The sequence below is a fragment of the Patagioenas fasciata genome, chromosome Z (genome assembly GCF_037038585.1).
Source record: "Patagioenas fasciata isolate bPatFas1 chromosome Z, bPatFas1.hap1, whole genome shotgun sequence".
NCBI lineage: Eukaryota > Metazoa > Chordata > Aves > Columbiformes > Columbidae > Patagioenas > Patagioenas fasciata.
The window spans coordinates 65,067,858-65,090,892 of record NC_092560.1 but is presented as its reverse complement, the minus strand read 5'-3'; the positions used below and the strand labels follow the sequence as shown (position 1 = coordinate 65,090,892).

The 23,035-nt window shown below is 40.8% G+C and overlaps 1 protein-coding gene across 4 annotated transcripts; it reads right to left on the bottom strand.

Annotated features, from left to right (window-relative positions):
* Nucleotides 1–22: 22 nt before the first annotated feature.
* SLC45A2 (solute carrier family 45 member 2) lies at nucleotides 23–20,549 on the bottom strand. 4 transcript variants are annotated; one of them, XM_071802377.1, is made up of 8 exons: nucleotides 20,042–20,549; nucleotides 18,751–18,927; nucleotides 14,733–15,055; nucleotides 10,837–10,980; nucleotides 9,387–9,510; nucleotides 8,197–8,402; nucleotides 4,911–5,036; nucleotides 23–3,135 (listed from the first exon to the last, which is right to left on the bottom strand). In XM_071802377.1, exons 1-8 carry the CDS (start codon nucleotides 20,475–20,477, stop codon nucleotides 3,088–3,090), a joined length of 1,584 nt encoding a protein of 527 aa, XP_071658478.1. In that variant the 5' UTR covers nucleotides 20,478–20,549; the 3' UTR covers nucleotides 23–3,087. The 4 variants fall into 4 exon arrangements, with proteins under 4 accessions (XP_071658478.1, XP_065717458.1, XP_071658479.1 ...); XM_065861386.2 differs by having other exon boundaries at nucleotides 23–5,036; XM_071802378.1 differs by having other exon boundaries at nucleotides 23–5,036; nucleotides 14,733–14,950.
* Between the last annotated feature and the right edge of the window lie 2,486 nt (nucleotides 20,550–23,035).

The window sequence follows — 23,035 nt, the reverse complement described above, 5'->3', positions numbered from 1 at the left end:
TTAAAAACAAACAAACAAACAAACAAACAAACAAACAAACAAACAAAATCAGATCTGAATGTTGAAAAGCACAACACATCATTTGAGATACATTTGCAGTTATATGGTGACCTGCCACCCATACAACTCCAGGCTAGTGCTCCCAACCTTTAACAAAAGGCATCTCTGCCAGAACCTTTTTCTTTCACTCATGTCTCTCCTTAGACTCCACATTTCTGCTATCTTTCCCGCTGCTCCTCAACACCTTATGAGCAGAGGGGCACTGAAAACAGAGGGGTCAAAGACCCTGAGGTTGCCTGTTGTCCTCTCTGTGTCCTCCACTGTCCCTTCCTCCTGTTGACTTTACTTGTCAGGAAGAAATGCAACAGAAATTCATCCACCAAACAAATGAGAGATGGCTGCACTCCAGGACTGAGTCTTGACATTAGCACTGAAGGTTTCAAAGGCCAGATTCTACCATGAGTTTGGTGCTGTGTTCTTGGTGGGCTTGTAGCCATGTGTTCATGTATTGGTGTCTTCATTGGCATTACGCAGCCGGATTAAAGCTATTAGCAAGCAACTTTCTTTTGCTTATGCATGAAAAGAGAGAGCTGAATTGCAGCAGCACATCACTTCAGGATAAGATGAAACAGGAAGAGAATTGATGCTAGAAAGCAATGCGAGGCAAGGCAGGGAGCTCCTAAGCCCTGGAGAAGTGCTATAATGTCATTAAACACCGGGGGGCAACCAAGCACCCAGCCTTCAAGTAGGAAAATACTTGATCTACTGAAAGACAGCAGCTCCGTTCACTCTTCTCTTTGGAGCAGACATAGCCTTTGACAATTACCCTTTCAAAAATAAATCAGTTTTTTTAGAAAAGATCACAGATCTCTCTCCTTGAAAATACCAGGCAGGATCTGCTTATCTCAGTCTACTGTGCAATCCAGAGTGAGAGCACTGAGTTTTGTTTTCCCACTACTACAAGTACTTACCTGGAGCTGCATGATGTGAAGTCATTAATCTTTAATACCCAGGTAAAATATTAATACATGGGGAGGTAAAAAGCTCATTTTCCAGAGGAAACATTAGGAAATACAACTGATTAACATGTTTTGCATACCTAAAGGAGCAATGTATGAAACTGAATACACCATAGAAGTCAACAGAATTACAGGTTGCTTTTAACAATTTAGTCTTGAACAAGTGACCATGACCATTTGCTGCTTAAATAAACAAAGAAGGAGTAGCTAGGGAATAAGAAATGAATGCTGGAAACTTAGAGGGAAAAGTTTGAGTTTATAGGTAATTTTTTATAGCTTTATCATGCCAGAAATAATTTGAAAACACTTTACAGCAGATGCTTCCACCCTTATCTTTCATGAAGCGATCCCTCTACAGTTCAGAAATATCAAATGTCATCATTGCCACACTTCCTGCTCACACCACTCTCCCTATCTTTTGATATGCTGCAGGGACTGGTACCATTTCATGGGCACCAATGCTGAAGTTGCGAGTTCATCCTGACTTCTGTAGTTTACCTGGAAGAAAAGTGTCTCCCACAAAACACCTGCGTTGCTTGTTTCCAAGGGAGTCAAATGAATGTAATGAGATCACTGTGAAAACCAGAATGAACATCGGGGAAAAGAAATGTTACTAACACTGCAAGTCCTCTAAACAAGAGAACCAAAACTCCCTTGAATGATTTGCTTGCATGACAGGCCTGCCTGTGAAATAGGAATGTGGCAGGCATTCATAAGAGAAAGAAAAAGGAAAGTGTCATTTACATAAGATGGCAACCTTGTTTCCTACCTCATTTCATTCAGTCATGACTAGTTCTGTTAAAGTGAGAGGGAGGAGGGGTTGGTTATCTCGAGACACCTTGTCTTTATCTAAACATATCATTTGCATAAACACAATATAAAGGTCTTTATTTATTTGATTTCATGTCTGGAAACAAGACCAGATGAGAAAGATCAGAGTCAGGATACTTCTGACTTTGAAACTCACATCACTGCAATAAAAGCCAGTAATAAGTGCAATAGATAATCATATTGATAACTCAAGTCCTGAGCTATGTAAAATACCAGGAGAGGTGTAACTTCTCAAATTAGTAACACCACAGTACAGTTCTTCAGTGCCTTTAATATTTTTAACATTTTAGCATCTCAATTGCTGAAATACTTACCTTATCCCTTCTCTAAACATTTTAGATTTACCACCTATCCCTTCTCTAAACATTTTAGATTGTTTTCAGTAACACTAGTAACTACTTCAGAGAGATCACCATCACAATTTTTCGGGTTTAAACACTGTCTTTCAAGTTGTATGCAGTTTTTTGTCTGTTTGCTGTTCTATTTTTGACAAAGACTCATTAAGAGAGATACTATTTAATCTTAGAAACAAATACGGGATGTTTTTATAGAAAGATTTCCTAAGAAAAAATGGCTCTATTCTGTTCTATGTTCTGTAGCATGCAGAAAATTATAAAAGGAAAGATCATAAGAAAGGTGATAATGTGAGAACCCGAAACACTTTTCCCTGTATAAATTAGTAAATAAAAACATTGATATATGTGATGGTCACTTTTCTGTTCTCTCTGCAGGTTCACAATTCTTGTTATTTTGCTACAGATCCACAGTCACTCTGTGGGCCTGAATCAATGCCAGCTTTCTCTTTGTGTAACAGAGCAGAGATAGCACCACCCATTCAAATTTTAATGTTCTGATGGCATTTGACCTCAGAGAAAATATTGTCAAACACACAGGTCTTGTGAAGTTCCTTTCCCAGCTTCACACTGAAATGGGAACTTTATGTCCTCAGCTCCTGGAGCATGGGTTTACATTGTGCTTCAAATCCTGCAGTTCTAGAAGACCAGATCACCTCTTCTTATCTCAATTTTTATGGCTCCACAGAAGCCTCGCTCTTCCCTTACAGATTCCTCCTCCCAGGAGATATGGAGTTAATGGAAGTTAATGAGTTAATGATGGCATAAAGTGAACTGAGAAGACAACCACTCTTCATTCTCTGGCTTTCTCCTTTTTGTCCCGATTGAGACCCTTGTGCTCCAGCCATCAGCACCTATGAGGTTTCCAATCACAGTTCAAGGGCTCAGCTTTTCTCTTCCATGAGTGTGAAATGAGGTGGATTCATGAAGAGCTACAAAAATGGAAGAAACCATAAAAAGTGGCTCTTTCATACAGCAGAATGAAGGAGCTGTGAAAAAGTTCAAGTTTTGCCAGGCACAGAGCCCTGATTTGGGCCTACAGTGGAGACACAGTCACCAAGAAGAAAAGGGAGCTGAGGTTATCATGGGCTTGTTATGATTAATAAGAGTGTGCCCAAGGGAAAATTGTTTTTCCTGAGAATAAATGACTCACTCTACTCTTGAAAATATACAAAAAGAGTGAAGTTGGTGCATCTCAACAGAGGCACCTTACGCTCAAATCTAAGTGTTTATTTGTGATGGTGTCAGTTTGTATCATGCAGAACTTCTAAGAGCTCATAGGTGCATTTGACTGAACAGTGTTAATTACACATCTGCAACATTTAAAAAACGAAACAAAACACCATACCTGGTAATGGTCTCTCTGTGTTACTGTTCATTAACAGTATTGTATTGGCAGATGGCTTCATGTGGCTTAGCATATAACAGCAAATGGATATGACAGTTTTCAAGACAGAGGAAGCACAGCATAAATACAGTTTATCACTTTCACAGACACAGGATTTTCAAAACTCTGGCAATATTATAAAAACAAGAATGAAGCTTCACATGCAACTGCACTTTAGTATTTACTGTGAAATAATTCCTGATTGCAGAACTGAATTTATTTACAATATTCTGGAAAGAGCAAATACCATTCCACTCAAAGTTAGATGCATGAAGGAAAACAGAGAAAACAGAGATGCTACTATAAGCTAAATACTGTCATATCTGATATCAAGATTTAAGTGGATGACAAGCATTCATAAAATTCTTATTTTGGCCAAGTTGGTTTTGTTTTTTTTTTCAATTACAGTATCAAAGTCAAGAGGTGAGCTTTTTAAGAAGGAAGAAATGGCAGATGTTTCCCATAGTTGGATTGTTTAGGTGCCTACACATGGATTTTCAGAGAGGAGTTAGGCAGACTTTTGTGACAAGGTCAGTCAGTATAATACTTCCATTTATACAGAAGCAGCAGGATCCAGTATAAAATAATTACTTAACTGTTATGCTTTAAACAATAGTCTTCAATCTTTTTACATTTCAGTCTTCTTTCACACCCAAATCTGCTTTTGACAGTAGCTGGGAATAAACTGATTCCATTAAACAGTACTACTAATCATAACACAATTATACCCTGCATGGCCTCTTAGACCTGTTTGGTGCTTCTGCAGCTTTTGACAGCTGGAGGCAATATCCCCAAAATTAAGATACCTGAAAAAACCCAGGATAAATAACAACTGTCTTCCTAAGCCTGTCCATTTTTATTACTTCTTCAATTTATCACGTACTTCATCTACTAACTTCCACAAATGGGTAATGAAGAGTTTTGTAATGACTCCTCATGTAGGGCATCAAGATACCATGGGCGTACACACCGTTACGTGTAATAGCACATCAGCAGGAATGAAGTAATAAAGCAGTCAAAATACAGAAGCTTCCTAACTCAGGCTTTAGGTAAACAGGTTTATCAAGTCTCCATTTCATAAAGCTCTGGAACTGCAACCACTCCGAGGAAGGAAGAGAGTAGGATGTGCCAGCAGTACTAGCATGGCAACAGCACCAGTGCTACCGACCCAAAAAGAAAATGCTCCCCTGGGGAGATGTCTTCCAATTGCTTCACACAGTCCTACTGCACATATCGAACACGAAAAGCAACAAAGCAGCAGCCAATCAGTGACACCGTAGATGCCGAAATCACAGTGACTGCACTGCCAGCGATACTAACCAAGAACCCCAGGCCCACACCAAGAATGATCTGGGCCAGCTGGACCATGCAGGTGAGAGCGGCGCAGTCAATGCCCTTCCCTCGCTCATAATCTCCAGCTTGTACCCCGGTCTGCAGCTTGAGGGTCTGAAAATAAGCACAAAACAAAACCCAGTGAAATGAGACAGCTTCAGTAACTTGCAGCTCTCAGGCAATGTTCTGTCCAGAGCCCCAGATGCAGCAGGATGGGTCAACAGTGTGTCCTGGCAACCAAGGGGGCAACCGTGTCCTGGGTGCATCCAGCACACCATTGCCAGCCGGGCAGGGAGGTGATTGTCCTGCTCTGCTCTGCACTGGTGCGGCCTCACCTGGAGCACTGTGTGCAGGTCTGGGTGCCACAGGATAAAAAGATATAAAGCTACTGGAGAGTGTCCAGAAGAGGCCTATGGAGTTGGTGAAGGATTTGGAGGGGAAGCCGTATGAGGAGTGGCTAAAGTCACTTGGTTTGTTCAGTGTAGAGGAGAGTGAGGGGAGACCTCATGGCAGCTACAGCTTCCTCACAAGGGAAGGAGGGGCAGGCACCAACTCTTCTCTCTGGTGACCAATAACAGATTCCGAGGGAATGTCAGGAAGATGTGCCAGGGGAGGTTTAGGTTGGACATTAGGAAAAGGTTCTTCACCCAAAGGGTAGTGGAGCACTGGAACAGGCTCCCCAGGGAACAGCCCCAAGCCTGACAGTGTTCAAGAAGATACTGGACAACACCCTCAGACACATGATGTGAACTGTGGGATTGTCATATGCATGGACGGGAGCTGGACTTAATGATTCTTGTGGTTCCCTTCCAACTCAGGATATTCTATGATTCTATGATTCTATGACTAGCTCACTGCTTCCTACCTGTTTATTCTGCTTGTCCCACAGAGATTAGAGAATTGCAAGAGAGCTTTTACAAGTGATAATGGGTTTTCCAAGCTCCCCCTAAATTGTCCCATTTCTCCCATCTGCAATTTTCCCCTCTATACTTTTTCTCAATGAAATAATTGTAACTTGATCAGAAAAATCAGCTGTTCCCTTGAAGTTCAGTTCTATTAGAGCTCTGGCAAACTGTCATTCCACAGTACAGGAGACCCCATCATGGATAATTCAGCTCCAACTCTCATGGTTGAAGGAGAGCTTCAAAGGGATGTTGAGTCACACGATGTCCCCCACACATACAGATCTGAATTTGTTATAGTGGAGCAGTGTCCTCTGAAGTTATGCCTCAAAGCACATAATGGAGTTCAGTACTGAAATGTAAATGTAATGCTTTTATTGCTGGGGAAAAAAATAATCTGAAAACAGTGGTCCAGACTAGGATTCTTCTACATGATGGAAGACCATTATTAGCTAGTGATTATCTGTATATCTGCTACAATATAAATAGCAGAGCAAAAGACCTCATTTATTATGTGCAAGCATCTCATATATAAGCACCCCATGAGGGTAGGTGATCACTGGAACAGGTTGACCAGAGTGGTTGCACAGTGTCCATCCTTAGAAATATCCACTCCAGAGTGGACATGATCCTGGGCAACCTGCTCCAGGTGGTCCTGCTTGAGCAGAGGGGTTGGACTACATGATCCTTGGAGGTCCCTTCCAACTTAAGCTGTTCCGTGATTCCCTCCAGGAAGGAACTATTCTATTTCACTGGGCAATTAAATGATCATTTACATGTTTATTGTTCTTCCACAGGTTACTGAGTACAGAAGGTTATAGTGTAACAAACAAGAGGTTTCCACACTGTAGGCTAGCTGTATTGCTGTCTTCTGGTATCCAAACTCTCTTGGCCAATTAGATGCTTTTTGCAAGACCTGTAACATTGCCTTCAAGCTGTTACCACACAAAGCTCAAAAGTACTGGAGACAAACAGTCCCCTCATAATCCAGTAGATAAAATAGAATTTGGGGCCTAGGGAACAGCAGCAAAGAACAGGACTTGAAACAGCAACATTTTAAAACCACATGATTTTGGCAGAATGCATAGTGAGGAAAACATCTGTTCTTTTTTCTGGAATGATACAGTCCTTTCACCTGAAGTATTTCCACTTTTTTTTTTTTTTTTTCTGTGCACACTTCAGTGTATTTTATTTCACTGCTCCCTTGGAACAGCTGCGAATCAGAGCTAGACTACTATTTTGCTTTTACTCCCTTTCTCTGAGTTGACTGATATGAAGTTAGGACTGTGATCTCACCTGAAGGTTCATTCCCTGTCCTTTGTTACATCTTTCTAAAAATCTCATAATGAGCATTCTCTATTGGAAGAAACCGACAAATTACCTGAAAAATTAGGAATCAGATCTACGAAATATTTAACCACATTGAGACTTACTCCTAAGATTCAATAGAATAATTAAGAGTTTTCTTATATTCATCATTCAGATGATGATGGTTAAAAGTTGTACAGAACAGTGAGACGTACTCAAGGACTTTGATCTAGCCCTGTGCTGGTCTCAACTATGTTTCTATGTTGTTTTTCAAAAGTTCAACATTTCCTTTATTAATTTCTTCAGATATCCCCAGATACAATGAGAACTTTTCCGAAGTCCTCCCAACTCTCTTCAATCCTTGTTCTTCCCAGCTTTCTCACTAATTTAGGAGACTTGACAGAAGTTTTCCATTAAAGAGTTTAACACTTTGAAAGACATGAAGATCCTGCCATGCCCAATAACGTGATATAACAAATGCAAGCTTTTCCATATTCTCCTTGGAAACATGATTTCTTGATAGGGAGGAGCAAAAACCAACCCCAGACATTTAGAGAGATGATGAGAATGTGGTATATGTAATACTGAACTCTATAAAACTGTACTTTAATTACATATCTTTATTAGCTAGCAGTTTTCATAACACTTTGCAGTTAACTAAAAACTCTTCCAGCCTCTACAGTGTGGCTATTAACCTTAGGAACTCAGAAGTCAAGTCCTCAGCTAATACAACTGGAGGGAAGAATATAAGGAAAGTAGCGCTTGAAGGCAATGCGAAGAGGATCCCTGTTATCTGCTTACTGCCTGAACATGTACTGTGATTAGCTTTGTTCCAGTTGTGATGATTAATTAATTACCTGTCTCACTACAGGACTGTTCAGAAAGTTTGGAGCTGAGACCTTACCTCTTTCAGTCAGAAAGTTTCCTTTCATAGCATGGGTCATCATAAATAGTTCGAAATTAAAATTTAAAGCTGCTCACCAGTTCTAAACAGTTTTCACCCAAAACAGACTAAACAGACCCAAACATACATAAACTTACCTTTCTTTAGACATTGAACTCACCTCTTCTTCCCTGTGATACTCTGCGATGAGTTGGAAAGGCACCGTGTACAGTGTGCTGGACATGACACCAAACAGGGAACACAGAGCCAGAGTGGAATGGACATGGGGAAACAAGCCAATTAATCCAGTACCCAATCCAAAAAGTAGGTATCCAATGAAATAAAGTCCCTTTAATCCTAGGTATGGCAGAAGAATTTTCTGCAGGTCTGTGAAAGAAAGTGAAAAAGCTGATAAGACTAAAGCAGAACAGGTTAGATTTCATGAGGGAGTTCCTTTTAGGGGTTATATTTTGTAAAATGCAATAAAGGAGATAATCTTACTGATTTTGGAAGATGCCTCAAATTATTCTAGGTATAAACTTGCCAAAGAATACTTGCTTTTTCTGGGGATAGCCTTATTCTGGCATAGCCAACTCCAGAGAAGAAGTAGTTAACAACCATTTTGGAAGAACTGCCCCCATTGACAACTTCAGACATTTCCACTGTTTGATTATAATGTGATCTTTTGGCACCAACCTCTGTCTGAGCTGAGAAAGGCACTACAGAAACACCTACAGTTAAGTTCCAAAGGGGAAAAGATTTCCCACAAGACTCTTTTAGACGCTCAGTTCAGCCTCCAAAATGCTATTCATTTGAGTTTTCAGATCACAAGCAATTTTTTTAATCCATGATAAGAGCTATGGTGAAACCTATCTGGGGAACTGTGCTATCATATTTACACATAATTTTGGAGAGCAAGGTTCATGCTTCTGGCAAGAACTTCTACTGCTTTGTGAAAATTATTTTATGAGAAATACAGATGGGGAGAGGCCAACAGAGGGACCTTTGAGAAAGTACAGCTACAGCAGTGTTAGGCAAAAGAACATCTCAGAATGATGTCCATGGCATGGATTTCTGTCTGAAATTTAGCCTCAGGATTTTCAGTGTTCAGGGTCAGTTCACATGCAGAGCAATGCCTTAACCCAAAGTGACCTCTCATCGTATGGTCAGGAAGTGTACATGTTGAGATACAAGTTTCTAACAGTGCTGAGAATGTAACATTTCTTAAAGCTTTAATGTGGAAAAAACAAAAAAAAAAACCAAAAAACCAGTTAATTTGGCATTGCTCTATTTTTTTAAACAATGTCAAATAGCAAACAGTTTAAACACTGTTTCAAAACAAAGTGTTGGAGTACTTTCCTGGGTACTTACAAGAATATACTGATGAAGCGATTGCATTGATGCACAACCCCCAGCATCCCATCTCTACTCCTGCTTTGTAGGTAAGGTAAAGCGTGGAGTTATGAGGTGCATAAGGACTACCCTGGTATACAACCTGGAAGAGACCACAAGATCACAGAAGGCAAGAATGGACTGCATGTATATAATACCTCTCTCACACAGGAACCGGCTACCCCTGTTAGGGTCTCATCTCTGGTAGAGGAGATAATTAGCACCCAAGAAATCTTTTAAGCAGTGCTCAAACTATCCTTTCACAGTTCACCAAGTTTCATACTCATTTCTTTCAGATTCACACATCCCAGGTTCCTCCTGGTTTATTACCCTCTGCCTTTTCCTGAGCTCTCCACTCCACACTGACTTGTTTGCTGTTTTTCCTTTGGGTGTCTTATTTCCTACTCTTCTTCTCTCTCCACTTCTGTCTTCTTGCCTTAGTCCTTCTTTCCTGAGTTTATCTACAATTAATTTTTGTTTTCTCTTTCAGGTTTACCCCAACACACTCATTTTTCCACCCAGTAATTGTCTTACTCAGTTTCTTATCTAGGCAAGCAAATTTTTTTCTTTCAGTTGTTCGTATACACTGCAGAGAGAAAAAACCAACCAACCAACCCACCCCAACAACAACAACAACAGTCAAAAAACCACAACCCTCCCTCTCACCTACAGAGACAGAAAAAGGTTGGAAATGGGAATACTGCATGGAAATCACAGAATTAAAAAAAAAAAAAAAGGCAATGAGACAATTCATGCCAGGAGCATATTTGTACCCTGGAAGAAAGGAGTCAGACAATGTCGTATAGGCAGTAATCACTGGCAGGTAAATACAGTCTTACAGCCCATGAATGGTGTGGGAAAGGGAGCACTGGGTATCAGGAAGGCAATAGCTGGCAGAAGGGACTCAGGGAAAGGTTTAAAGGGGTATGGCAGGGACAGCCAAATTCAGGAGACGAGCTTTCAGCTACCCAGTATCTCACTGTGTGCAAAGAGCTGCAGAGCCTGAGGCCAGGGAGGCTGCAGTGCAGGTGGACATCTCTGTGCCAACAGTGCCAGGATGTGGACAGTTGCATCCAAGCAACATCAGCATTACTTTAGTTAGGAAACGTGCCCACCTCAGAGGGGCTCCAGAGCCAAAGCAAAGAATAGATGTGTTTGGAACAGCTCTGAGAGCTTCATCTGGAACAGTTAAATAGATACAAACAGCCTTACAAATACTAAAAGGTTTCCCCCAAAGATCCAACAGACTAGCTTGGAACAAGGGCCTGAGATCAATTAGTGGTTTCACAAAACTCTTGTTGAGCCGTACAGACACAGCTGGCTCTGCGATCACTGTGATTCCTTCAGGATTATAATGCTGTCTATTTTATTTTCACTGGAGAAGGAGATGCTATGAGGAAAGAGAAGTGAAAGGATTTTATGCTTTTACCTGTCCCATGAAATCTGTGAAGAAAAGCATGTTGGACAGGAAAGCCATCCATCCAAAGAGGTGACTCACACACAGATAGCGATAGTGGGATGGCATATTTAGAAGTGTCTTCAGGAGTGATTTAAGGGTCATCCGCCTCTGTTCCTAAAAGCAAGTATATAACAGTAATACAGTATTATTGTCCTGAAGGCTAATAAAACAGCTGATAGCACATGAAAGGCCTCAGCATTTGCTTGTTGTCAAACTTCACAGTTTTTTACTTTTTTTGGAGGAAGAGTTGTTTGGGTAGTGAATGTCCTTCAATATATATTTGATTTGTAGAGCCACTGCCTAATAAAGTCATCTGAAAGATTCACAGAGATTCTGGGAGAGCTGGGATATATCAGCAAGGATGTATCATTTCTTCCTGTTATAATCGGTAGGATTATTACTTACCTGTACAAACCCCAGAATAGGAGCAAAAATAATTACTTAATAGAGACAATCAGCTTTACATTGAAAATTTAAAGCTACCACAGAAAAAAAAATAAACTCAGAATACCTCTTGAGAATTAGAATGTGTCAGTCGTGGAATACAGCGCTTTTGAGACCTTGTTCCCATTCCCTTCTATGTGCTGAATTCCCTAGACTTCTTCACCTCTTCTGGCATATAATAAGATTTCCACTATGTACTGTCCTCCCCTCCATGAAGGAGGGAGAGACTGTGACACATCACAAGAGATACAGCACCACCCAAAATCCTAGCACTCAGAGAATGCCAGCTGCAGCACCTGAATGCCTCATCCCATGGCAGAAATATCTCATTCCAAAAAAATCCCATTATTTGTGTTGGTTAACAAATCTCACTGATGGGGACAGTCAAAATTTTGCACCACCTTCAATGCCCCGCCTTATTTGCCTCCTCTTTTTCTGAGCCCTGTGCCTCAAAATTTTTCTAGACACATTCATCACATCACTTGTGTCACATGAATTTTTTCAGTACTGTAGGTGGCTTGATGTCAGGTATTTGTGACACAGAATTCCTACTGCTTTAAAGTGCCTGCATAGTTCTTTGCTTTTAAAGAAAAAATATATTATTGTATCTGTATATGGTGGAATACTTCAAATTTTCTCTAGTGATGTTTGGAGGTAATAGTGTTGGGACAGATGATCAGGGGATCCATGTGGTCATGAAATGTGGAAGACCGGTGAAAGTTATGTTCATTACTGGTAATCTGAATTTTTCCCTTCAATTTGCTGGAAGATAGTGACATTTTTCACTCCCTTCGGTGTTCTACTTTTCACAGTTCTGTTTTCCTTTGAACTAGGTTATGCTGCAAGCTACTGTACGAGTAATCACCACATACAAAGTTGGGAAATATTTTGCTGCAGTGAGAGGTTTTTAATCCTCATAGAAATGCCAAAATTCAAGTTGCAGACTTTCACCTTGAACTGTCTGTTGTCCAATTCCCTTGGAATTTCTCTGGGCATCACTGTCTCTCTTAAACGGAGTAAGCTTCCTATTCTTCTACAGTTATTAAAAAAAACAACAAAAAAAAATCCACATTGTCTCATTAGTGCTATTTCAAGGACAATAACTATTGTCTGACTTTAATTTGTTCAACTCTTCCACATGGTTCTTTAAGACAGTTTTTCCAATCAAAGTGTTATCATAAGGTCAGGGAACTACAAAGGATACTGCTGTAATTGCAAACAATAATTTGACAGCTAGACAGAAATACTTGCTTTCTATTTAGATATTTTAGAGAGTGGAAATGGAAACTGAAATGTTTAATGCACACATTCAATACACAGCAACACACAAACCCCAAACTAATTTAAATGATGTGTTGAAGTTTGACTCTGTTCAAGTACCTTATCCTTCAAAGGTCACAATGCCCAATCATTTTATCTATAAATTCTCTACAACTCAAGGCCTAAGATGATTCTTAAGGATGCAGAGGAATCAATATGACTTGGGTTTTATGGTAATAAATCCTGAGTAACTTGGCACAAAACTAAAGAAAAAATATGCATCACTTTTAATGTGTGTTCATACTGTAACAGGTCAAATCTGATAAATAATCATGGTAGCTATTAGCACATAAGATCACAGTCCTTAATTTAGAAGGTATAGGGCCATGATGCCTGCAGAAAAAAAAAAAAAAAAAAAGAGACACAGAAAAACAGGAAACCAAACCACTTATTCAAGGAAGCAATTACAGTAATGAATGAACTCAAAAACCATGTACCACAAGAGACAGATGATTCAGGCAGTGGCTGTCTGGAATTTATAGATACTCAGGCACATCAAAGAAACATGAGACAGATCAAAGCACTGTGGGCCTCTGACAGACTGTCCAGATAAAAATACGTAGAGGAGAGCAATGGCAGAAGCTGTTCTACCATGGACACCAGAGTTATACCTCGGGTGTCAGATGTGACTGATTCAGTGGAATCAGTTCTTGCCAAGGTAGAGGCTACCCTGGCCCAACATCTGCTCCCCATGCTCTCACTGCATCTGCTCTCTCTTCATTTACCTTCCTTCTATTTTAGAGACCATTTGGGCCAAGCAGTCAATGACACTCGGCATCTCTGGCAATTTGGAGGATGTTCAGAGTGAACAGTGCTGTTGAGGGATGTTGGCTGCTCAGCCTGGCCCACAATGGGGAAACGGGCCAGCATTGCAGTCTGCTAGTCGTGTTCTCCTGACACACTGCCACTTGCTGTCCTTCTCTGTGTTTGCCTGGCATTCTCATCAGGCAGTGTTCTATTCTACCTCTGTGTGTTGTATTTGACATAATAATATTTTTCTTTGAGTTAGGAATGTCAAGTGCTATTATACTACAAATGAAAAATAGTAAAATATAATCAATCCCTTCTATTTGTAGCTTAAACGTGAGTTTAGGTTTCTAACTTACAACAACCTACACATTCTCCATATTTTTTACCTGATATATCAAGACCTGTATCAGGGATAAATATACACAACACCTAGAGATCAGGAGGGAAATTAAAACAACAGGCAACTGTTTCATCACTTATCATTACACTAGAAGCCAAACATACACATTAGCATTTCCTTGCCCAGGGTACCATGAGAGTGCAGTGAGGATTCCTACCACTAGAAGTCAACAAAACAGTAAAAACTATTTTCTATTCCCAAGAGCATTCTAGAAATGTGCTCTCCAGACGTTTTTCAGGTAGATTCACCTTTTCTTAGTTGCCTTAGGTTGAAGCAATTGCTCATAGAAACACATCAGAAACAGAATTAACAGTGATGATTTGAAAGGTCTCGCTGTTCTCTCCCACCTAAAAGCTCTGCCAAAGTCACAGCTACAAATCACTTCAAAATAAAACTCTGTAAGTGAGGTAGCATTGTTACAGAAGTATCAATTTTAAACACATCACTGCTGTCACTAAATCCTCAATTAAATGCTAAGCAGTAGCATAACTGGAATGTTTACTAGACCAGGGAACAAATGCTTCATATGTTTTATGTATGTAAGCGCGTGGACTTCAATGGGGGTTACAGATTTACATCATAGAATAATGGTCTGTAGTCCTTGTCTGCAACGCGATGTTAATTCTATCAGGAGTGAAGAACAAAGTATATCCTCCTTACACAATTCACATGAGGAGAGTATCAGGAAACTGACACAGAGCAGAAACCTGAACCTTTTCTCCCTCCTCCCTGCCAATTATTTGAAGCGTCAGGGTTAGTTCATCTAGGCTCTCTTGGTGGAAATACTTTATAAATAAAAGAAAAAAAAAAAAAGGCAAACAGGCTTTCTATTGACCCTGTATCCTAGTGGAGGATTCTTTTGCTATGTGTGAAGGGGTTATATTGCAAACAGTCAGCATCAGCTAATTACAGGGTCTCCAAGCATAGAACGATAAGGGTTACAAAATCTTACCTCTGTACGTACAACAGCAGATTTCTCTGATTTAGTTCCAGCCATTATACCAGCACATGTTGATTTGAAGTCACTTTTCTTGAGTTCTTCCTCTATGGAGCTATATTTATAGGATCCAGTCACTTCCAACAACAACTTTGTCTCTTCATTTTCATATCTGAGTGGGACTTCAGGAATACTGTACAGGTGCACAGTAAGGCAGATTAGGAGAACCAAGGCTGCGAAGAAGAAAATCACCTGGAATTCTGATGCCAAGGAAAATCCTAGCACAGTGTGACCCCAATCCACAGCACCTGTCAGGTAACCCAGGGCTCCTCCCAAACCTACAGGGGTGGGAAAAAGGACAAAAAAAAGATCTAATGGCATTGATAAAATAAACAATCTGTATGCAATACCCTCAATGGGCAATCCCCTCAAGAAATGACTGAATAATCACTCTCCAGATATTAATCACAAGAAGCAGGAATACAGAACTAAACACATACATAAGCAGTTACCAAAACATCTCTTGAAAAATCTCCTCAGCTCTGGTGGACAGAGGTCTCCAAAAAATGCATGAACACATAGCAACATGGGCCTCCACCTCTTTTCTCTTCGAGCTTTTATTTTCTTTCAAACAGTGAGTAATACAAAATAAAGTTCTACTGAAATGTATGGGGTTTTTTTAACTTCAAAGAACAAACGTTTTTAAAAATTATATTGAGACTATTTATAGTTTTGAGTTTGTAAAATGTATTTTATACAGCTGAATCTAAACAGAAATACTGTCTCCATGTGAAATTAAAAAAAATAAAAGGAAATAAAACCAAATGCATTTTCTTGTAGTTATCAAAGTCCAAGTACCTCACCACTCAGAAAAGAAAACAAAAAAGTTCGAATACAAATGTGTAATTCCATTTACTGACTTTCTCAGAAAAGTCAGAATAAAAGGTAAAATGAGAATGTGACCTTGTGTCTTGAAGTTAAAAAAGCGATGTTCAGCCCGATTTAAAATAAATAAATAAATAAATTATTTTTGTTATTAGTGCATACAGCTCCAAAAGCACAAGAAAGCGCACTGTGTACAGAGCTCTGGTAGAGGAAGCAGCTTTGTAGAGTTCTGACACCTTGTTAACTGTGTGGCTCTGCGGGACATGGGAGTCAAGCAGGAAAGAAGCATTTGCAGGACTTGGAAGCATTTCCATTCTTCTGCTTAGGAGAGCTGAAGGCAATGTAAGGCAGAACCATTCTGTCTAACTAAAAGTAACATCTGCTTCACCTAAAAACAAAGTGATTTTAATTTCATTCTGGGCTTTCTGTACTTTTCTCCCTCTAGGTTCTGATTATGGTCCTCCTTTGCTGTGCCATGCTGCATTTTACAAAGGACTGTATCCTTGCTTGTTCTCATAAAAAACGATTAGGCTATTAATAACTATTTGAAGAAAACCCCTGCAATGAGCAGGGACATCTTCAACCAGACCAGGTTGCTCAGAGCCCCGTCCAGCCTGGCCTGGAATGTCTCCAGGGATGGGGCATCCACCACGTTTCTGGGCAACCTGGGCCAGTGTTTTCCCACACTCATTGTAAAAAATTTCTTCCTCATGTTTAACCTCATGTTTGCACAGAGTGAATGTTAGATATTTGATGTCTTTGCATACTTGTCCTGGTTTCAGCTGGGATAGAGTTAATTTTCTTCCTAATAACTGCTGTAGTGTTGTGTTTCGGATTTAACATGACAATAATGTTTGTAGCACGCTGATGTTCTAGTTGTTGCTGAGCAGACAAGGGCTTTTCAGCTTTGCATACTGGCCTGCCAATAAAAAGTTGTGGAGTGCACAAAAGGTTGGAAGGAGACACACCTGGGACAGCTGACCACAATGGACCAAAGGAATATGATACCATATGATGTCATACTCCACATATAAAGGTGGGGGAAGAAGAAGGAAAAGGGGAACATTCAGAGTGTTGGCATTTGTCTTGTCAAGCAACTGTTGCTCATGATGGAGCCCGGCTTTCCCGGAGATGACTGAAGACCTATCTGCCAATGGGAAGTGGTAAATGAGTTCCTGTTCTGCTTTGCTTCTGTGCGCAGATTTTGCTTTACCTATTAAACTGTTTTTATCTCAACCCATGAGTTTTCTCACTTTTATCCTTCCAATTCTCTCCTCCATCCTACTGGGGGGCGAGTTGAGTGAGTGGCTGCATGGTGCTTAGTTGCCAGCCAGAGTCAAACCACGACAACACTGTTTTGGCAAAAAGTAATCATCACATTGGAGCGCAGTCTGAGTGTGCTTGCTGGATATGTGCACTCTTCCTTCTACTCATATCAGTGATCATAAGATTCGTAACTGCAAAGCAACTGAGTTTCATATTCAAACCTTAAACTGAAGACAAATTGGAGAGCAAAATCTTGGAGATATTTAGTATAAAAAGAAAGAATAAAACAGGGGAAATGAACTCAGTGTCTAAAACAGAAGATAGAAAATAAGTGGGAAGATTATTGTCTGTGTCTAATAGGGATAGAACTAGGAATAATAAATGGAAATTGTAGAGAATGGATATTAAGATTAGATTTTAGGTAAAACTGTCTAACAAAAAGGCCAGTGGAATAGACTGTTTTGGAAGGGCTGCAGAACCCCTGTTAAGGGAGGGTTTCAAGCACAGGCTACATAATTACCCATCAAGAAGTGTTAAGATACAGTGCCCTTACTCTAGAAGGTACAGGGTGATGGACAAAACAATGCAGAGAAATCTGTTCCAGTCTTATTTGATGCGATTTGTCCCACATCCGTTTTCACAATTCAGTACACAAATGAATCAGCTAAATCTGTAGCTCTGAATTTGGAAATGAAGCCTTTTTAGAATCATCTGCGGAAAAATCGCAACCAGAGTTCTGCTCAAGGCAAGAATACATGTAGAAACTCAGTTTCCTCTCTGTTCAAACAAGTGATAGTTAAAAATGGTATCTGTTAGTTTCTAATGGATAATACTGATTTAATTTCCATGTGGCTTTAAGGTTCCCTTTTAACCTGTCTTCCTGGGCACAGCTATTTCATATGTACAAAACTGGCCTGTTGTCAACAGCTACTACACCTCCCTCCTAGTCTAGAGTAACTGCCACCGAACCTGTGGGCTTCTGCTCCTGGTACAGCTCAGTGGCCTCAACAATCTGCACCAGCACAGATTGCATGACTTCTCATCTAGTCTGCTTTTCGTCTAGTCCCTTCACAGTGACTGCTCACAGACACAGATGGAAGCTTCTCCTGATTCACATTACAGTTACACAGCCTTACATGTCTTACCTGTGCATTTTCTCAACATAGGGCTCATGTAGCACAAAAGGTTTCCTTCTGTAATTCGGCAATATTTTCAACATGTATAAAGGCAATCAAAGCTCATACTTCATTTGCAAGAGCTTGGACTGAACCACTTGCACTTATTTTGTGGAAGCTGTGAGTTCTGAATTTTACACAGAACTCCTTCTATACAGGAAGGCAGCACATATTGGAGCATTGCTGAAGAATGGAAATCAACTATTCTGGTTTGTGTAGCTCTTGCCCTATGTCACTTGCAGAATAAAAAAAATGTTATTTTTATGTGCTATTGCATGGAAACAAGTTACATATCCTAATTTTTTTTTTTTTTTTTTTCCAGCAAAAACTTGGGGGAAAAAAACAAACAAACAAAAAACCCAACAAAACAAAACAAAAAAAAAAAAACAAACCAAGACAAACCAAAACCAGCAACAAGCTGAATAAACATTATTTCACTTTTTGAAATAGTTAATTGTTGTTACTTCAGTCATGGCTATATTGCTGTAAATGTTTATGCCCACAGCTTTCTGCAGCAGAATGCTTGTAGCAGCAATCACAAGTTTCTATTCTCTGGAGTAGTGGAAACCCAGCAACAAAAGACTCGTGACTGAAGTGTGGGATCAGATGATCAGTTCATTCAAGATTAGAAACACAGTAAGGATAAAATCCATGCAATTATTTTCCCCTCCTTTGAGACACAGGGAGAAAAAGAAGGCATCTGATACCTGTAAGGAGGGCGTGGTAATGCAGACCCTTTTCTTTATCCTGATGAGAGCAGACATCAAATAAATATGCTTTGATGGGGCCATCAATAAAATCAGCTGCAAAATCAAAAAGCACTACTCCCAGCATGGTAATGACTATTGCCCACGTCCGCTGCTTGCTTCTCTCATCGATGAAAGCTACAAAGAGAAAAACACCCTCATTCTGACAGCAACAGTGCCGTGTTCTGCAAAACCACATTTTATTTTATCTTTCCTGATACCTCTGTATCTAAACAGTGCTTAGTTACGCAAGAGAGAGCAGTGATATGAGCACCACATCAGAAAAGCAGGATAACTAAGTCTGTGTAGCCCTGAGCTGTGCCAGGCTGATGTACTGCCTTGAGGCAGCACAAGCTCAGGGTGCTCCAAGCTCCACAACCACGAGCATCACTAGCTCCTAACTCCTTCGTTCCTCCACGGCATGCTCTGATAGCCTAGAATACAAGCATTTTGCAGTACTTTTTTGTTCTATTTGTCCCACCTTTCCATTGTTTTAGATAATCAAGGGTCGACTAGAACATTCCTTTTTTGGGGCAAAAGAATACAAGTATATTCAGCACCAATCCAGGAACTGAAAATCAATTCATGCATAAAAACACACACCTCTCCCCTCTGCCACCTCATAATGACAGCAATAACCTTCCATCAAGGCTTTGAGAAGTTACTTCTCAAGATTAAATACAACAGTATCTAGGGATGTAACTCCTATTTGATTTTGCACATTCCAGGTGCGACACTGTTTCCAAGGAGTCGTGGATTTCTGTTACTCACCAGCATAACAGAGTCTGGAGTCAAGCCAGTGCTACAATAACCAAAGATACATATTTCAATGCTAATCCATCTAAAATATGGGTTAACAGATACTCAGTTTGGATGTGTATTACATCACACAAACAATACTGATCATTTAACTTAACAAGATCGATTTTAGTTCCTAAAAACTTGTCTGGGCCTAAGCGGTGCTTTACTTCTATGAAGGGATCAGGCTGCCACACCGACATACAACATACTGTAATCAAACATACAAACTACATAACACTATGTGTAGGCTACATAAACAACATGCTGCGTTAGGATTGAACGTGTTTGAAGATTTCAGTGCTCTCCAGCACCTTCAATGCAGCCCAGTAACATGATAACAAATGTTAACACCCAATTTTAGCAGAGAAAAAAAAGTAACCCCTCTTTTCTTTCTGATTCAGAAGGTTAGGATGGGTTTTTTCTGTTAGCAGCGTGCATGCCCCTCACTCACCTGAGATCATCACGTCCCCATTGAGGTACAAAGCCATGCCTAGCAGCATTATGAGGCCCAGGCCCAGAATGTAAGGTCTCCTCCTGCCCCAGCTACAGGTGCAGTGATCGCTGGCTGAACCTACCACAGGCTGCAGCATGAAGCCCAGGATGGGGCTGATGAGCCACACCAGGCTGTAGAGGTTCTTGGGCAGCCCTACACTGAGCAGCACCGGTGTGACAAAGGCGGCCTCCACGGCATAGCAGAACTCCCGGCCAAACATGGCCATGCTGTGCATGACCAGCCTTCCCATCGCCCGCTGCTTTGGCACCACTGCTCCGGTCCTGCTCACAGATTGCGGCACAGCCTCCTCCTCCCTGCTGCTGTCCATATCAGCCTTGGACTCCTCAGAAGGGGGTGGAAAAGCCCCGTAGGAACTCTCTTTCGTTAAGGTCATTGCTTTGGCTACGTGCAGCGCTCTGGTGAGTCGGTGCTGCCTGCCCCGGCTGACATGGAGCCCAGATCATATGCCGGGTGGGATCGGTCTGTGCCGGGGGAGGGACTCACATACTTTCATGGCTCTGCGATCACAAGTTATGCAAGGAAGGGGGCGGGGAAGTGTGTCTTAACATTAGCAGATCTGAGCTCTTGGGCGTCTTTAAAACTCTCAGCTCTCCACAACTGAAGAACTACTGTTAAGCATGAAATACACACAAAACAGCAACATACATCACATGGGCGAGATGCAGGATTAGCCTGACACAAAGCTATTCCTCTTGTTGCTGTAAGAGGTGATACCAAGAATCTAGAGCCCCCATTTTTTCATTCAAAAAACAACACGAGAACCAGTCAGAATGATGATTTCCTGTTGACCGAATTGGGGAAAGAATCTGTAATATATACCTAAAAAAAAATTTCAGTCCATTTCATGAAGATAAGTGAACTTACCTATTGCTCTAGAGTGTTAGTGGCAGACAAAAAGCTTGACAGAAATCTAGGGAAAAAATTTTGCAGCTGTTGTGTGCCACCCTCAACAAATCTGATTATTTTCTTAATTTCTGAAAAACAAAGGATATCAGGACCACTGAGGGTTTTTTTTAAACAGTCTTACCTGCCAAGAGAAGTTCTTGAATAAATCTGGAGTGACATACCAAAACTGTAGCTTTCAGGTTGGCCACCTGAGTGAGCCAGCTGATCCAACATATGCTGAATCATAGAATGGTTTGGGTTGGAAGGGACCTTCAAAGGTCACCTAGTCCAACCCCTCTGCAATGAGCAGGGACAGCTTCAACTAGATCAGGTTGCTCAGAGCCCCGTCCAGCCTGGCCTGGAATGTCTCCAGGGATGGGGCATCGACCACCTCTCTGGGCAACCAGGGCCAGTGTCTCAGCACCATCACAGTAAAAAATTTCTTCCATACATCCAGACTGAATGTTCCCTCTTTTAGGTCAAAACCATCACCCTTGTCCTGTTGCTGTAGGCCCCACCTTTGTTACAAGCACCATTCAAGTACTGAACTGCCACAATGTCTCCCTGTGGCCTTCTCTTCTCCAGGCTGAACAACCCCAGCTCTCTCAGCCCGTTCTCACACAGCAGAGCTGTTCCAGCCCTCTGATCATTTCTGTGGCTCCTCTGGCCCCTCTCCAACAGGTCCATGTCCTTCCTGTGCTGAGGGCTCCAGAGCTGGACACAAGAGTCCAGGTGGGGTCTCACCAGAGCAGAACAGAGGGGCAGAATCACCTCCCCTGACCTGCTGGACATGCTGCTTTTGATGCATCTCAAGAGACCACTGGCCTTCCGGGCTGTGAGTGCAAATTGCTGGCTCATGTCCAATATTTCATCTACCAGTACCCCCAAGTCCTTCTCCACAGGGCTGCTCTCAATCCCTTCATCCCCCAGCCTGGAATGATACCAGGGATTGCTCTGATTGATCCAGGTACAGGACCTTGCACTTGGCCTTGCTGAACCTCAGAAGGTTCACATGGACCCACTTCTCAAGCTTGTCCAGGTCCCTCTGCATGGCATCCTGTCCCTCAGGAGTGTCAACTGCTCCACCCAGCTTGGTGTCACCTGCAAATTTGCTGAGGGTGCACTCGATCCCACTGTGTCATCGGTGAAAATATTGAACAGTACTGGGCCCAGTACAGATGCTTGGGGTTAACCCCTGAAGTGAATGTGAGTTTTTAAATTCACTCCAGAGATTTTTGGTTCAAAACTTAGGTGCACTGGAGATGAGATCACATTTGACAACATTTATTGTTCTCCGACATTAACAGATGCATCTGGGACTAAGCAAATCGTCAAATCTGTCTGTAAGGGTATACTGTATTCAGAAATTCACATTAGAGTGATTCTCAGCTGTAAACTGACATGATGTTTTTGCCAACCGTTTACCTAATTTGTCAGGACCTACTAGATAATTCTTGTTTCCAGGCAGGTGTTTATGTAGTAGAATATAAGGCTTATTTATAGTAATAAAGCTGACATTTTGGCATGACACATGTACAATCAGATAAAGTATATGTCAGCTTTATAAGTCTTTGTAAGCAACAAACTAATCTCCAGTAAGATAAACGCTGACAAAATTATCAAAAATCCCAAGTCCTCATATCATGGTTCCTGACATACCAGACTAAAGAAATTGTATTAAGGCCATCTAACTAACTTTTTTTAAAAGGTTGTGCGTTTTTTTTGTTGGTTTTTTTGTTTGTTTGGTCGGGTGGGTTTTTTGGTTTTTTTTTTGCTTTTAAGGAGACTGTTTCAAATGATAGTTTAATTTTGAAGGAAATTAAAACCAACATGGAATAGCCATTGTTTAAAACCTGGGCAGCTAAGCTGCCTACCATTTTTCCAAAAAGAGTGAAAAGGATTAATACTTGGCAGCTATTTTAAAATAACAGATTTCATTCTGAAGTGATTTTCTAGGCATACTGAAATTCCAAATGTAATATGATCAGGAGACTGCATTAGGAAAATATAGTCAGGCTATTAAATATAATTACTTTATGATAATAA